The 16883-nt window shown below is 36.3% G+C and overlaps 1 protein-coding gene across 1 annotated transcript; it reads right to left on the reverse strand.

Moving 5' to 3' along the window:
* Positions 1 to 912: 912 nt before the first annotated feature.
* On the reverse strand, positions 913 to 16570 carry LOC144359977 (uncharacterized). The gene is made up of 2 exons (XM_085496164.1): positions 16450 to 16570; positions 913 to 3659 (listed from the first exon to the last, which is right to left on the reverse strand). Exon 2 carries the CDS (start codon positions 3456 to 3458, stop codon positions 2469 to 2471), a length of 990 nt encoding a protein of 329 aa, XP_085352290.1. The 5' UTR covers positions 3459 to 3659; positions 16450 to 16570; the 3' UTR covers positions 913 to 2468.
* Between the last annotated feature and the right edge of the window lie 313 nt (positions 16571 to 16883).

Here is a 16883-nt window from a genome sequence, read left to right on the forward strand (position 1 = left end):
AGACCCCAGTTCCGCACTTTATTTCAATGGTCTTTACTTTTTGGTGCTGATCATTGATGTTTACCGTATTTCATATTAGTTTCCTTACCATTGTATCACATGACACCTATGGGCGAGAAAATCTTTAATAGACTACATGAATTCCATTAGTGTATATTTTGCGAAACGACCAGCTGATAGTAATCTTGCGACTGAATCACTTAAGAAGAAAAAAAACATTTCAAATGGTATTATCAGTTGATCTGTAAACTCTAGCAAGGTTATCTTGGTTAAAATAACCTTTTATCCTGGATATGCAAGAAACAAAATGGCAATCAATCCATCATGATGTGCCTTAGTTGCCCTGCATATTCAACTATGAGTTTCATAAATTATGATAATTTGTCATTTTAAAATCAGCCATTTGGTAAAAAACAATCAAATGTTTTATTACCTGTCACCGTACCAATTTGAACTAAATTGACAAAAGATGTGCGACATGGAGGGGTGAAATCAAGAAACAAAATGGCCACTAGTCAGAAATTTTGAATAGAAAGACAAAAACAAAACATACATCAGTATCTCAGCATGTTCAACCAGCATACAAACATTTGAAACTGAATCGGACAATGCATGTTGAAAGAACTGAAACTGCTATGTATTGACATTTTGGTAAAATTTGGTCCAATTAAAAAAAGGTTGACATGCATAAGTAAACTATTATAACATGTCATTGTACAAACAGATCAGTCAATGCATGTCTGAGAAATGACTCCAGATATGCAAAATAACTGCTAGTTGGTCATTTTGAATCAAAATGAAAAGAAAAGAACATGCATCACACAACTCACACTGGACAGGGGGTTCTTTCATTGCCAGAATGGGGTAGACAATACAACAGTACTAGAAATGAAATACATATACAACAAAATATCAACATAAAGTTACTGGCTTTAATACTTCTCAAAATAATTTCAAAAAACTAAGCACAATAATAGAATGAATAAATTTACTGAAATAGAGGATTGCCTAGGGAAGTGTGCATTGGTGATAACTCGTAGTTCCAAGATGTGGAAATTGATGACAGTCAATGGCTTCTACAACACAACGAAGAAATACAAGAGTCTTGCTTGAAGAGGAACACTTATTCTGGAGGGCATCGCTGATAGCAGGAGATTGCAAAGCAGTTCATACAATTCTCACAGAATGATAGCTGAAGCCTGTATCACTTGTCTCACAATATCGCAGCAGCAACACGCATGATACACAGGAGAAACGATAAACCCACAACTGTCCTCTATCTAGCCAATTTATAGGCATAAATGGCCCAGATTCAGGTACACCACCTGGATTTCCACATGAGCCAATCAGAATGTAGTCTTGCTAGCAGCTGTCTCACATAGGCAAGTCAGTAGATCGTAAACATCCTTTGTTATTTAAATCACAGGTACACCTGGTATATTCAAATTGTCCTTCCAGAGTTGTAAACACCCTTTGTTATGCAAATCACAAGCACACCAGGTAGATTCCAATTGCGGAAGTTGTAAACAAGTATAACCTGTCAATCACCTTTATGACAATTATCACATGACAATGCACGCCATTTCTTCCCATGATTCCATGCACACTTCTAATTGCAGGGTTTGAGGTAATACATGTACGACAAAAACATGGAATATGGGATGCTGACAGGCACCTAACATATAAAATCATAAGCATGTCTGAACAAAGTGTATTTAAAGCATTTAAAACAAATGGTAGATAGTGGTGCATTCATTTTGAATCAAAATGTACAAAAACTTGACAGACAGTGAACATGCACAACCTTCATATCAAGTGTCTATTATTGAATAAAAGATGGTTGGCAGTTAGCTATCTTTAATTGGATGACAAAATTATTGTATGCTGTGTTTATGTATAATATTTGAACTGAATTACTCATTCCATGTATGAGATTAAGTGGAATTTGTCAAAAAAAAAATGGCTGCCATTCAAGTACCCGTTTTCAAACTTTGAACAGGGACTAAGAAATGCAAGTGTATATGAATTATGTATGATGACCGAGATCCTGTTCGATAATCGTAGAAACACCAATTTTGAAGAATATTTATTACCAATCGGTCATCTTAAACTTGCTTATGAACAATAAATACATATTTATGATATGTGATGTATATGTCATGATTTATTGTCAAGGCAGGTCAGATTTAGATTTAACTGGATCACGAAACAAATGCATAAACTAGGATAATAATGTTTTATTATTTGTGAAGTTAATCTGCCCATGCATGTATGAGACATAGGAATGAATGCATGGACACATAGAGATGTTTTATGACTATGACTAAACAGACATAAATAATAGTAATTAATTGGTGAAATTACTGTATTCAACACTAAAACAAATCATTCAATTATATTGTTACATCTCCACCATGATACCATGCAAGTTACATAAGTATTAAGAAACCTGGTATTGAATTGTTGACCTAAAACAAAAAAGTAATTCTGAACACGTCTACATTGTCAATTTGTGTATCATGCTTCAACTGAATTTTACGCTGATTAAAGTTTGGTTCAATTAAAGATTCAAACAAAACTGACAATCCAGAAAGCAAATGATTTGAAGTGGTAATATTTTCCACAGGTTTTTCACCTGTATCAGACTGACTCGAACTTTTTTGACATTGGGTTGAATGAAATTCTTTCTCATTTTTTAGCATGTGGTTATTTAAGTTACCCGAAAAAGTAACCCCCTTCATACATTGTGGACAAGGAAATGGTTTTTTACCTGCATGTACTAACATATGCCGTTTAAGATCAATAAACCGATAAAATCTCTCTTCACAGTGTTGACACTGAAAAGGTCTATCACCAGTATGTGATAACAGATGTTTTTTTAGATGACCTGAATGAATGAAACTCTTCTCACAATGACTACAATAGTATGGTTTTTTACTGGTATGTGTTCGCATATGAATTTTTAAATCACCGGCCAGACTGAAACTCTTTTCACATTCTTGGCATTGAAAGGATTTAACAACTGTATGTGATAATTCATGCCGTTTCAGATAACATAATAGACGAAAACTCTTTTTACACTGTTGGCATTGAAAAGGTTTCACATCTGTATGTGTTAATGCATGATATTTCAGATGGCTTGCCCAACGAAAACTCTTCTCACAATGTTGACAATGAAATGGTTTTTCGCCTGCGTGTACTTGCAGATGCTTCTTAAAGTTATCAGCCCCACTTATACGCCTATCACATTGCTGGCAATGAAATGGTTCATCATCTGTGTGTATTTGCATATGCTGTTTTATATTATCAGCCTGACTAATACGCTCATCACATTGCAGGTATTGAAAGGGTTTACCACCTGTATGAGTTTGCATATGTTGTATTATATCACTCAAACAGTTGAAGCGCATCTCACATTGCTGGCAATGAAATAGAACAGTATCTGGTTGCTCAGACATGCTTTCCAAATATACTAAAATTTTCTCAAGTTCAGGATGACATTTTCTTCCACTGCTACAGATGATATGCAGGATTGTCAGATTTACTGGTTTTCTTCTTGACACAGACTATCCTTGATGTTTGGTATGATAATACTCTTCATTATGTCCAATGCAACTTTCTAAAATTATGTTTTTATGTTATTATATTTGGTTCAAATCCTGAAAATGAAAAAAAAAGTTAAAAGTAATCAGAACAGAATGATAACAAAACTATTTGCAGAAATATTGTCAATAGGTGATTTTCCTTTCACTAGGAGATCTTGCATATTGCGTGAAATACTCAGATCAAATGTCAGCCACAAAATTTTAACTTGAATTTAATTTATTATAGCTCAATGTAGTAAAGACTTTATCATACTTTAAGTGATCATCATCAATGACCATAGCAAAGTATTACATGCGGAAATACTACTTAAATACTTTTGTGTTTGTTTAAAGCTCACACAATGTTTTGACATTACCACAAGATTTTGTTTGCCCTGTTTTTACGTTCTATGTCACATACTTTACTGGATGTTGCAGTGATCAGAAAATGGTCTATTCCTTTCAAGTGGCACAATCACCATAGTTTTTAATAATCTTTATTTCAGCGATACAAATTGATTGGAAACATGTTTTCAAATTAAAGTATGTAAACAGATGTGTAAACATGGTACTGTTTTAACAAGTCATTGTTAATGTTATAGTCCCTGTTGGAATTAAGGGAAATGTTATTCATGGCAGAAAATAAAGTAATGTGCACTAACACCAAATTTAATAATTTAGAGTGATAATTGGCTGGTCTAGCATCAACAGGAATTAGGTATATTAAATGACTTCAGAAATGGCAATACAGTCAAACCTGTCTATAGTGGCCACCCATGGGACTTTGAGATTTTGGCCTTTATAGACAGGTGGCCTTTCTATACAGGTTCACTAATTTATTCATGAATATTAATTAGACATTGAATCAATGTATTAAAACAGATCTCTCAACTCCATTTGACACACACAATCACACTACTGTACACATGGTATCCAAACACTTTATTACAAATGAAAATTTTTTTATTCAATTTTAAATTGTATTATGTAAATTAAAATCGAACAACAATAATGAGTAGTATTGACAATCAAATATTTGAAGATTTGTACAGTAAAGTTCATGTTCAGCAGCAGTTTTAGTCTAATATCCTACTAAAGAAATCACTCAGCTTGCTTTGCTTAGCTGTTCTGAATTTGTATGTTTCTTTTAATATTTATTGTGTCTCGTAACTGTTCTAATAAATCGGAGTGTTTCTGGGCTATAAGAAAATTCTTTATTTTTTTTAAAAAATCTTCCTGACCTACATTGTACCTCACTTGCAAAATCAAACATTACTTTGCGCAATCAAAATCTGGGCAACTTCCATGTCATCGTACTGTTGCAACAATAGAAACCTGTAAAATAAACGTGGCGGCTTTGGCCGGCGAACTGACGTCAATTTAACATCATTGTTAAAAACATCTATTGTTACATGTACATGTACAGAGGCAGTAGCGACCGAAAAAAAAAAGTTTAACGAATTTAGTTGAACAACGAGACGATACTGCACACATATTCCCTCACAGTGATCGATACACAGTAAAGGAAGCGGCTCTACTTTTTGACTCGAGTTATCATAACCCCGGAAGAACAAGGCTAATTAGCATATTTTATTTGGATAAACAACAGGCATGGCCGTTGCATTGATTTTTTCTTTTGCTATCAGTTCCAGTTACATGCGTATTTGTCGATATTTATAGGAGTTCAAATTGAATAAATATCGATACTAAATAACAAGCGAGTTGTTGATAATCAATTCGATTGGGGATTTACAGTCGACATATCGATTCACCCCGGCGGACTGTGCCCCGGCGATTCGCAAAACGTTTGTGGGTCGTCATTGTTGTGGTTGCTTGATTCATTGAACAAAACCCCAAGTACAAAGCACTTCTGTCCAAGTTATTCCTGTGGTATACATATTTCATCAAGTTATCGAAAATGACACAGTTCCCGTTCAAACTGTTAAAATCTTTATGTTCTGTACTTGGTCTTGATAATTTCAAGTATTTACAAAGTGCTAAAAAACCCTTCAAATACAGGTTATGCCTGTATAAATACTTGAAACTGAGTACCAGGTGCAATGACATGAAAAACACAAAATTTGGTTTACAGTGATCAAGTTTGAAGGCAAATTAGAGGGAGGTAGTCGTGTTGTGCATGTGCGACATTAGTGTTTTTAAACAGATTTTCCCCAAATCCAATGCGCAAGTATGAGCTTTGACCTGGTCGCCAGACTTGTACTAATTATTGCCAGTGACTTCTTTGATACCTTAAATCCAATCACCTAAAAAATACCCAATTAAAGCTTGGTAACGTCTCAGTTTGTACTCTTTGATCTTTAAGCTGGTCAATTTGAGAGGTCCGTTTTTGATAGCAGTTAATAAATGTGCTGGTGAGAGTGTGCAAGTGTCACCCTCATTTATCCTAACCTTGCTTCTCCAGTTTTAAAATTACGTGCACCTCTTCAGTACAAGTATAGTTATCTGGAGGGGCATATACAATTGCATGGGAAGGGGAAGGGGCTCTTTCCAATAAGCAAGTCATGAAGCAAATTCAAAGCCAGTTATCAGACTTTAGCATATGAATGCAACATAGAAATTACAATCTGCATACATATCCTGGATATGCAGGAATAAACATGCAGCCAACAAGTCATTGTCAATGACACGTCCCCGTTCCGTTCATATTTGAGTGACATATACATTCAAAGCAGATCATGACCGAAATGCACCTGCATATGTACAACACATTGTGCTAAATCTGAACAAAATCCATCCATGTATGACTGAGATCCGGTTCTGGAATTGTGAAAATACGTGATTTTGATGCATTTTCGGCCTTAAAATGGCCATCATTCCGCTATTGTTAAGCAGATCATGAAACAAATGCACATATCTATTTGTGACATGATGTACCATGTGTGTGTGAAGTTTGAACTTGATCAATCCAGACATGTCTTGGATACGAATCCAGAACTGAATTCTTTAACAAAATGGCCGCCAGTCGGCCATTTCGAACTTGATCCGAAAAAAAAAAAGACGTGCATCAAGGTCCTATTATGTTTAATGTATGTACCAAATTTGAACAAAATCCATCGATGCATAACTGAGATACGGGTCCGGAATGGTGAAAATGTGCGATTTCAATGCATTTTCGGCCTTAAAGCGGCCCCCATTTGGCTATCGTTAATGAGATCATGAAACAAATGCACATACATATTTGTGACATGATGTACCTTGTGTGTGTGAAGTTTGAACTTGATCAATCCAGACATGTCTCGGATACGGATCCAGAACTGAATTCTTTAAAACAAAATGGCCGCCAGTCGGCTATTTCGAACTTGATCCGAAAAAAAAAATGACGTGCATCAAGGTCCTATTATGTTTAATGTATGTACCAAATTTGAATGAAATCCGTCCATGCATAACTGAGATCCGGGTCCGGAATGGTGAAAATGTGCGATTTCAATGCATTTTCGGCCTTAAAGCGGCCGCCATTTGGCTATCGTTAATGAGATCATGAAACAAATGCACATACATATTTGTGACATGATGTACCTTGTGTGTGTGAAGTTTGAACTCGATCAATCCAAGCATGTCTCAGATACGGATCCAGAACTGAATTCTTTAAAACAAAATGGCCGCCAGTCGGCCATTTCGAACCCGATCCAAAAAAAAAAATGACGTGCATCAAGGTCCTATTATGTTTAATGTATGTACCAAATTTGAACAAAATCCGTCCATGCATAACTGAGATCCGGGTCCGGAATGGTGAAAATGTGCGATTTTGATGCATTTTCGGCCTTAAAATGGCCGCTATTCGGCTATCGTTAATGAGATCATGAAACAAATGCACATACATATTTGTGACATGATGTACCTTGTGTGTGTGAAGTTTGAACTTGATCAATCCAGACATGTCTCGGATACGGATCCAGAACTGAATTCTTTAAAACAAAATGGCCGCCAGTCGGCTATGTCGAACTTGATCCGAAAAAAAAAATGACGTGCATCAAGGTCCTATTATGTTTAATGTATGTACCAAATTTGAATGAAATCCGTCCATGCATAACTGAGATCCGGGTCCGGAATGGTGAAAATGTGCGATTTTGATGCATTTTCGGCCTTAAAATGGCCGCTATTCGGCTATCGTTAATGAGATCATGAAACAAATGCACATACATATTTGTGACATGATGTACCTTGTGTGTGTGAAGTTTGAACTTGATCAATCCAGACATGTCTCGGATACGGATCCAGAACTGAATTCTTTAAAACAAAATGGCCGCCAGTCGGCTATTTCGAACTTGATCCGAAAAAAAAAATGACGTGCATCAAGGTCCTATTATGTTTAATGTATGTACCAAATTTGAATGAAATCCGTCCATGCATAACTGAGATCCGGGTCCGGAATGGTGAAAATGTGCGATTTCAATGCATTTTCGGCCTTAAAGCGGGCGCCATTTGGCTATCGTTAATGAGATCATGAAACAAATGCACATACATATTTGTGACATGATGTACCTTGTGTGTGTGAAGTTTGAACTCGATCAATCCAAGCATGTCTCAGATACGGATCCAGAACTGAATTCTTTAAAACAAAATGGCCGCCAGTCGGCCATTTCGAACCCGATCCAAAAAAAAAAATGACGTGCATCAAGGTCCTATTATGTTTAATGTATGTACCAAATTTGAACAAAATCCGTCCATGCATAACTGAGATCCGGGTCCGGAATGGTGAAAATGTGCGATTTTGATGCATTTTCGGCCTTAAAATGGCCGCTATACGGCTATCGTTAATCGGATCATGAAAAAAATGCATGTGCATATGTCCCATATAATGTGTGATGTATGAGTGAAGTTTGAACTTAATCGGTCCATGCATGTTCGAGATACAGGTGATCACGGACGCACGGACGCACACAGGGCAAAACATAAGTCCCCGTTTTCGGACTGCGTCCGAACGGGGACTAAAAAAATGGTCACATGACCAAAATTGGTACAATTAGTAATCTTTCAGGTGAAAGGCTTCACGTAACATCAAATCTTTCAACTAGCTGTCCAGGGATATACGGTGGTTTGGGTTATTTCATTATGTAACAGGTATGCATACTATTTCGTTTATTTAGAATTTCAGATAACTATTGATGACAAATTGTAACTTAAGTTTGAGCGACTGTTCAACTTATTAAGTTGGAATGGGTAATTTCAAATGCTACAACATCAAGAGATTGTTTGGTTAAAGTGGTGAAGTGTCGGATATGGGCAGCAACTTGAGTTAAATTATGAAGAACAACCACAACAGCATTTCCATCACTATCCATGTAACCTTGGCCATTTCTGCTATGTGAATCAAAAACATAGAAAATAGTCTTATCAGTAAATATGCCTAACCCATAGTCTTTGACAATAATAATGGCATGAGCAGTACTTTCAAAAACATGTTTTAATGCAGTGTCCAATGCCTGAAATGCACTGTCAATGTCAAAGTAAACTTCAGCAAGGCACCCAAAAATTGATGTGCATGGAATACAGCTAAAATGATATAGTCCAAATGAAATGTAACTATTTAAATCAGCAGCCTGTAAATACGTACTAGAATCTTTGGTACATTGTATGCCTGTTAGGATAAAGTTTTAAATACAACAATTGCTCTGTATCTAGTATGTTATCAATATTCGCACTGTTCCAGTTAGCAGCATCCATAATCATTGAATATACCAGAGCTACAAGACTGTTTGTCATGCATGTACTGGCTCCAGATGTGGTACCTAAATATTTAGGTGAACCTTGATGAAAAATACCTGCAATCACTAATTTACCTTGACCTGATATGTCACAGTTTGAAGTAGAATCAGGATTGCTTTCTATATCACCACTTAGCAACAGAATCATTCTCATATAGTACAAATAAAGTTGCATAATCCACACAGGAAAAAGTCTTTTTATTACAAACTTTAGTTTGTATACAATGACAAATTCAGAAGACCAAATACATACTTCTATATGAATGATTTCTCATTCAGAAAGTCTTCTCTGTAATATAATATAATATTGGATATGGTACCGTTGTACGATAATTTATATGGTACTAATAGTATGGTAAAGATATGGTATATAATGGTATAATGTATACTGGTTCAATCTGGAGTACTTTGGTAAGCAGTGTATGTAACAGTACGTTAACAACTGACACCTGCAAGCCTCTCTAAAAAGGTTGGTGAGAGGAGAACAGTACTAAATACAGAAAAAATCTTCTTTTAAACACAGATCCTGTAAAAAAGCAAAAAAAAGTACATTTAAACAAATAGGTTCAAACAAGTCACATTGGACGTAGATGGCGCTATGACAGCAACAAGACGGACTTAAAATATTAAAGATGGCGTCCGTGTTGACAAAAAGCACTGAAGGTCGTCACGATATTAACGTAGACTAATTCAGGTCATTTAAAAATGCCGTGTCATATATATTGACAGTGCACTTCAAATAGTGTAGCCAGTCTTCAAGTTCGGGACGCGATGACGTGACGATACAAACCTCCAAGATCTTTCCAACTTGCGATGAAATTTCATTGTTCCATCACAGTGATTTTTTTTCAAATACAGCATTTGCCGATGCCAATTTCTATAAATCTGCCTGCTTTGCACATCCCTAAAATCACCCTGTCGACCGTTGCCGACTAACATCCAGAACATAGTGTATGTATGTGACATGGCGAGACATCGTTAAAATTAGAATGTTGACAAAATATTCTCACATACATTCCACTCAAAATAAAAAAATTGCGGCCATCAGACAAAAAAAATCGATCACAGAAAACTTATTATTTTTTGTAAATAATTAACTTGTTAAAAGATAGATACCGGAATACCAGTAACGTAGACAGTCACCAAACGACTCCTGGGACTGCCCGGGCTTCTCCCGGGAACGTCCGGTGCACAAAAACGGTTAAATACACGCCTTGTGGTTAGAAGCGTGCATAATTCACATGGCACACAGCAACACTAGAATATATTTTAGTGTTATTGCTCAATATTGTAATTTCGATCGTTGACACAAATGACGGCCATCGCAGTGCAGTGATCACCGGCTACAGACATCGTCAAAATCTGAACAAATAACCTCTATAGATCGGCAAAGATACAAGTCCCAAACATTCATATATCATAGTACTTACAAATATATCACGTACTTACCAAATAATTTATTGATCTTCAAACTATTCAGTATTAGCGCGAAGTCACAGAGAGCATCCATAAAAAAAATTGTCCTACACGAGGTTTTTTACCATTTACCTCATTGAAGCGAATTCACTCCCATGATGCAACAGTAGAACACATTGCCTGAACCCGAAGATCATGCCACGTTTAGCATGATCGAGGTACGTGGTAAAAATACTAATATCTTTATTGCAATCATAATCAAATCAGGATATCAAACAAAATACGAATAAAGGTAACATTCTGACAAACCAACATAATACTACTACTTTATTGACATCAATTTAACAACATAAAAACAATTTTGTATTAGATGCATGTAATTTATAGTCCATCTTAATCAGAATCTGCACATTTTCGGGTTTAAAATAGCTGCCAAACGCTCAAAATTGATCTAATCTCAAAACAACTTCACATGCATATGACGTATACCTTCATGACATGCATGTGTACCAAATTTGAATGGAATCCATCAAAGTGTGTGTGAAATATGACGATGCACGCACGCACGCACGCATGCACGCACGCACGCACATAACCAAAAACACTACTTCCCTTTTCAGACTACCGTCCGAACGGGAACTAAAAAACATTAATGACAGCATGTTTTTATCAGGACAATTTGAAATTCTTAATTATTTTTTTTGCGTTCCCAGGCCATCGGTACGGTGTGTTGGCTGTACGTGGTAAACTGAATAAAACATAATTGCCGAAGCCATCGGTTGAATGAAAGGTGTAAAAACATGCTAACTTTGTCCTTTGTGATCTCTGGGGCTTATATACTAGTAGTTGTCTGAGGTTTAAGGCAGTACTCTATATGCAGTTCAACTGATCACTGCGGTCGCTAAAGCCTGGCCGTTGGCCGCATTAGACAGGTGGTAAATTTCGTATGGACTGTTCGGTTGTGACCGCTATAGACAGGTGGCGCTGTATCCAGGTGACCGTTAACACACAGGTTTGACTGTATATGGTAGGAAATTTAACAGGATATGCTATTCACGCATTTTTTGTATCAAAATAAAATTTCATTTGTCCTGGCTCATGTACAGAGATACAAAACATAAAATGAATCATGGACATGTATTTCATCATGTATAATGTTTGTATCAAATTTGAAAACCGACAACTCCTGTCAAAAATACCACATTTCCGAAAAAACAAGATGGATGCCAGTCAGCCATGTTTGATCTGATTATCAAACAAACTAACATGGACATGTACTCCAATATGTATGATGTATGTGCCAAATGAGATTAAAAATGGTCCATAAGCTTTAGGAGATATAATAGTATGGTCAAAGGGCAAGATGACTGGCAGTCGGCCATCTTTAATCAAATTGCATTTAACAAATCGTCTTAGACATGTATCCTAAGATGTATAATGTATGTACCAAATTTCAACAAAAACTAACAAACATACATAAGACACCACATTTTCAAAAAACAAAATGACTGCTAGTCAGCCATCTTGGATTGAATCAGTAAACCACTGCATGTGCGCATATCCCAGATAAAGTACTAGGCACATGCACATGCAAAAAATGAACAATTTTGGTTCACATGCTTCTGATATCTGACTCTGGATGGATGGATGGACAGACGAACGGTTGGACAGACAGAGACAACTAATCGCCTAAACCCTCAGGAAGTGGTAAAATGGCCGCCTCCGGTTTAACTGCCAAACCGATTGACCAATCAAATTTTGAAAGTTTAATGCACCAGATTACATTAGGGACTATAAACATTGAGAATTTTAGCTCATTCTGTTTTTGGTGATTTTCTCAAACAAAAGTTTCCAAATCTGAAGATGACACAGCCCCCACTTGCCACTAATTATGTGATTATAGTTGATTATCAATTATAAAGTCTGAATGTATATGTATAAAATCGGGTAGGAAGATTAAGTTGAAAATCAACATTACAAGGCACATACCAAGTATGGTCTTATTTGAACTAATAATTCACAAGATAAAAAATAAACAAAAAATAAAAATTAATTAAATATGCCCATTAATTAAGTTGAAACTCAATATTGCATATCACATATCTTATATTGACAGATCACAGTTCCTCTATAGACCGGTCTGGAAACGAACCATATTTATTTGAAAAAGTGCTCGTCACGTGTAAACAATTAGCGTACATATCATTAGTGTTGTTTTTGACCCTCCAGAGATGGATTGCGGCCATGTTAATATGCCCAGAATGCAAAGCGCCTGACTGAACGCATGCGTAGTGCATAGCCAAAAGATTGAAACCATGCCACGGAAAGTATACATTGACTAGGATTTTGTTCTTGAAATGGAAGATGCAGTTGCAGTGAAGGAACAACTGAACAATAAATAAGGCCCCCAACAATTTTAAACAGTATCGAAACAGTATAATGCTAGGGTTCGATAGCGCTGAATGAAAACCTGCAGCGTCAAGTAAAGGAGGCTGGTTTCGGCTGAAGGGACTTTCGCGCAAAGGGCCCCTTGGTGGTGCGGGCTCGGTCAACGAACACAGTCTGACTCGTCACCACTGGACCCAACCTGTAGAGGCCCTCAGTGCTTGGAGGTCTCTCAGGGAATAATTAATGAAGACATTCAGAGATCTCCAGAAACCTGCTCAAAGCACTTGCTCGAGCGTGGCCCCGGACATCAAAGCCAATGAGTTATCTACCCAGCGCACCTTGCGTGCCTTCACCGTGTAGCGTTCCAAACGAACTGATGAAGAAGCAGTTAACCTATACGCTTCCACGACTGTATCAACAATCCATTTTGAAATAATGATATTCGAAGCAGGGTGGCTCTGTTTGCCCCACCCATAACAGACAAACATGCAATTACATGTACTTGCTGGCATGCATGGATTGGACATCTAGAAAAAATACATAGCTTGTGTAAGCTATCTCTCCTCAGTGAAAACCCATTATTAGTAACCACACATGCACCTCTCCATAGGAGGCAATCATGTTTTTATAGACACTATCTGTCAAAATGTACCAATCTGGACAGAATCAGGAAAACAAAAATAAAAGCAACCAGGTCTATATATTGCAATGCAGTCAACCCTGATATTATATCCAGACATTTTACATCAAACCAATGCACTCTGATACAATTGAAGCTTATTTAGGGGACTATCGCCCACGTATATCGTATAAACCATTGGTGTGAATGTGATTAACTAGAAGATTAAATATATTCCAATTCAATTTTCATGACGGAAATAAATATTTTGCATGTAATTTTGAAATGTTTGGTACACAAACAATGACTATGGAATGAATTGCTATATGTTTGTGCTTGACTTGAATAAATAGAATTACTTCGTCAATGAATGACCATAATTGACCATGACTGACAACTGACTGTCAATACACCATTCATGGCATAGTTTCAGAAGTCATACCTACACTTTATGCAATTTTTAATATTATGCTAATTTATTCATGACATGGCAGTTTCTGTACTCATGAATATTCATTAATTAGTGGGTCATACCAAACCCGACCCTAACCCTAATGCCAAGACACATTCCTGGTATTAATTGCGTTGCCCATACCAGCCACAAACCTAACCCTAATGTGAAGACATGTTCCTTTTAATAATTGTTGCTCAATAATGATACTCTCTTGTGCACTGTCTGCGGGTACGTTGGAATGAAGTGAAATGATTAAACAAGTTGCGTTTAATTATTTTCCACCATTACAAATTCTTAAATTGAGAGAACAAATGTTTCAACAAATATTTGAAACTTATTTTGGTCTAAACAACTCTCGTTTGAATAATTCCCACCATTACAAGTTGTTAAATTGTGAAAATGAATGTGTGGACAAATATGTGAGACTTATTTTGGTGTAAACAACTCTCGTTTGATTAATTCCCACAAATACAAGTTGTTAAATTGTGAAAATAAATGTGTGGACAAATATTTAGGACTTATTTTGGTGTAAACAACTTGCGTTTGATTAATTCCGACAATTACAAGTTGTTAAATTGAGAGAATAAACGTGTGGACAAATATTGGTCATATATTTATGAGTAAATACCTGTCATTTAATTAATATCCACCTCTACTAGGTTGTTAAATTGAGAGAATAAATGTGTCAACAAATATTTGATACTTATTTAGGTGTAAGAACTTGTGTTTGATCAACTTCCACCATTGCAAGTTATTAAAATAATGAAATAAATATACTGGTATCATTGGATATTTGATTTAATTGTGAAACTTTCTAACAAAATATTAACTGCTGACTTTGAACCCTCAATCAACAAATCCACAGACATCGTATAAATACCACAACACCACAGAAGATATTTATCTGTTGTTTGAATTGTTTTCGTAATATAGAGAACGCCATCTACACTTTAACAAAACTTACCTTGACTTGGGTCTTTTGTTTATCTCTTGTCACGATCTGGAAACTGTTGAACAAATTGCGCGTCATACAGTTTAAGATGCAAGTTATTTTATTATTTATTCATTCAGTTTTGCATGGTGGAGTTTTGTGAGGTTTTTTTTTTTTTTTTCGCGATGTTCTTTGTTTTACTTGTTATGGTTTGAAGGATTTCAGTTTATTTGATTTACTATTCTACGGTACCTCTGAGCGGGACTCAAACCCAATGCCTTTTTAAGCTAATTTTGTTTTATCTCGATGGTACGCTTGTGTACCACGCCACGACGTTGGTCGTTGAGTGGTGTTTGTTTTTCTAACTACTTTAATGTTCCAATGAGTTGAACGGGAAAGCCAAAACGATTGCTGGTTTCCAATTGCTTCGGTTCGGTTTCGGTGAGTGTGTACATTGTATCTAGTGGGATTCGAATCCATGGTGTTTGTGCGGTTTTTCATTTCCCATGTTGGCTATGCCGTAATATGCAACCATTTTCCCGTTTTATTGTGATTTTGTGAGTGTTCAATGATGTCTTCCTCACCTGTCACACCATGACTCAGTTTCAACCATGCGACCATTTTGCAACAAAGTGCGTGACCCTTGGTGTGACCCCACTGAGTATATGATAGTTCTATTCAACTGTTATTATCATTATATTGTCACATGATTTTTTCCACCTTATGTGTAATGTCTTAAGAACCTTTATTGTAATTTGTATACTTTAAAATACTTTATTCTCGCTTGGAATTAATATTTGCTATTTTCGATGAAAGAAAGCTTCAGTGAAAAAAAAATCCAACGAATATAATTTTTTGTCTATATTTTACATTCAACTCAACAAAAATCAGTAAAAATAAATTCCATACAAAACACCCAAAACGACTTTTCAGCGAAAATTAATTTCAGCTAAAATAAATTATTTTACAGTATACCAATTCGTATATACGGAGGAAACAACCCCAATTGAAGGTCATTTTGTGACGTCACCAATTGTGTGTATGTACGGCTTCTAGAACTGTGCCCCATTCATTATCGATTATGGTTGTTTCACTATCAATCTATGATAAGATTGTCATTGACCGCATTTTGACCATGTCCAAAATGCGTTATATCGCGTTATTTTGGTCGACATGAAAGCTGGGCAAGGGGTCGACAAAACGACCATGGTTGCTGAAGTCACCGTCGTCGTCTTGAGAGTGAAAAACACGAGAACAATTGAATTAGAATCGTGTCTTGTATGTATTATTTCTCAATAGCTCAGACAGAGAGTAATCACAGTTGTACTTGCCTTCGAATATCCCTGTTCCACCAAAGATGCTTCAAAATTTACAACACACACAGTTTCCTTGAAACGAAAAGCTCATCTGCAACACTCGTTCTGGCTCACGCTTTTCACTGAGGTCAAATAAGATTCACTGGCCTAGGGAGCCTGCAATTACAGATATGAGTTCATTGTTGTTACCACTGGTGGCGCTTTTCATCACAATCTTTTTTTTACGTTGGCTGGTTCCCGCCTCAAGTGTCATGGCGTACCAAGCCACAAGAGGCCGGTAACTAGTAACGAATCCGGCATTCCGATTCACCAGGATTCAAACCTGGGACTTCAGGTCTATCTTTTTTAAGTTTCTAGTCTAATGCTGTAACCACTGAGCTATATGAAGCTTTATCATCAGATGTATAGAGAGATTCTAGAAAACATATACAGAAGATTCTAAGAACAAA

Source organism: Saccoglossus kowalevskii, chromosome 22 (assembly GCF_978046115.1).
Source record: "Saccoglossus kowalevskii chromosome 22, keSacKowa6.1, whole genome shotgun sequence".
Classification (NCBI taxonomy): domain Eukaryota; kingdom Metazoa; phylum Hemichordata; class Enteropneusta; family Harrimaniidae; genus Saccoglossus; species Saccoglossus kowalevskii.

Excerpts from the sequence above, each read along its gene's own strand:
- LOC144359977 (XM_085496164.1), bottom strand. The coding sequence starts at position 3,458 with ATGTCTGAGCAACCAGATACTGTTCTATTTCATTGCCAGCAATGTGAG.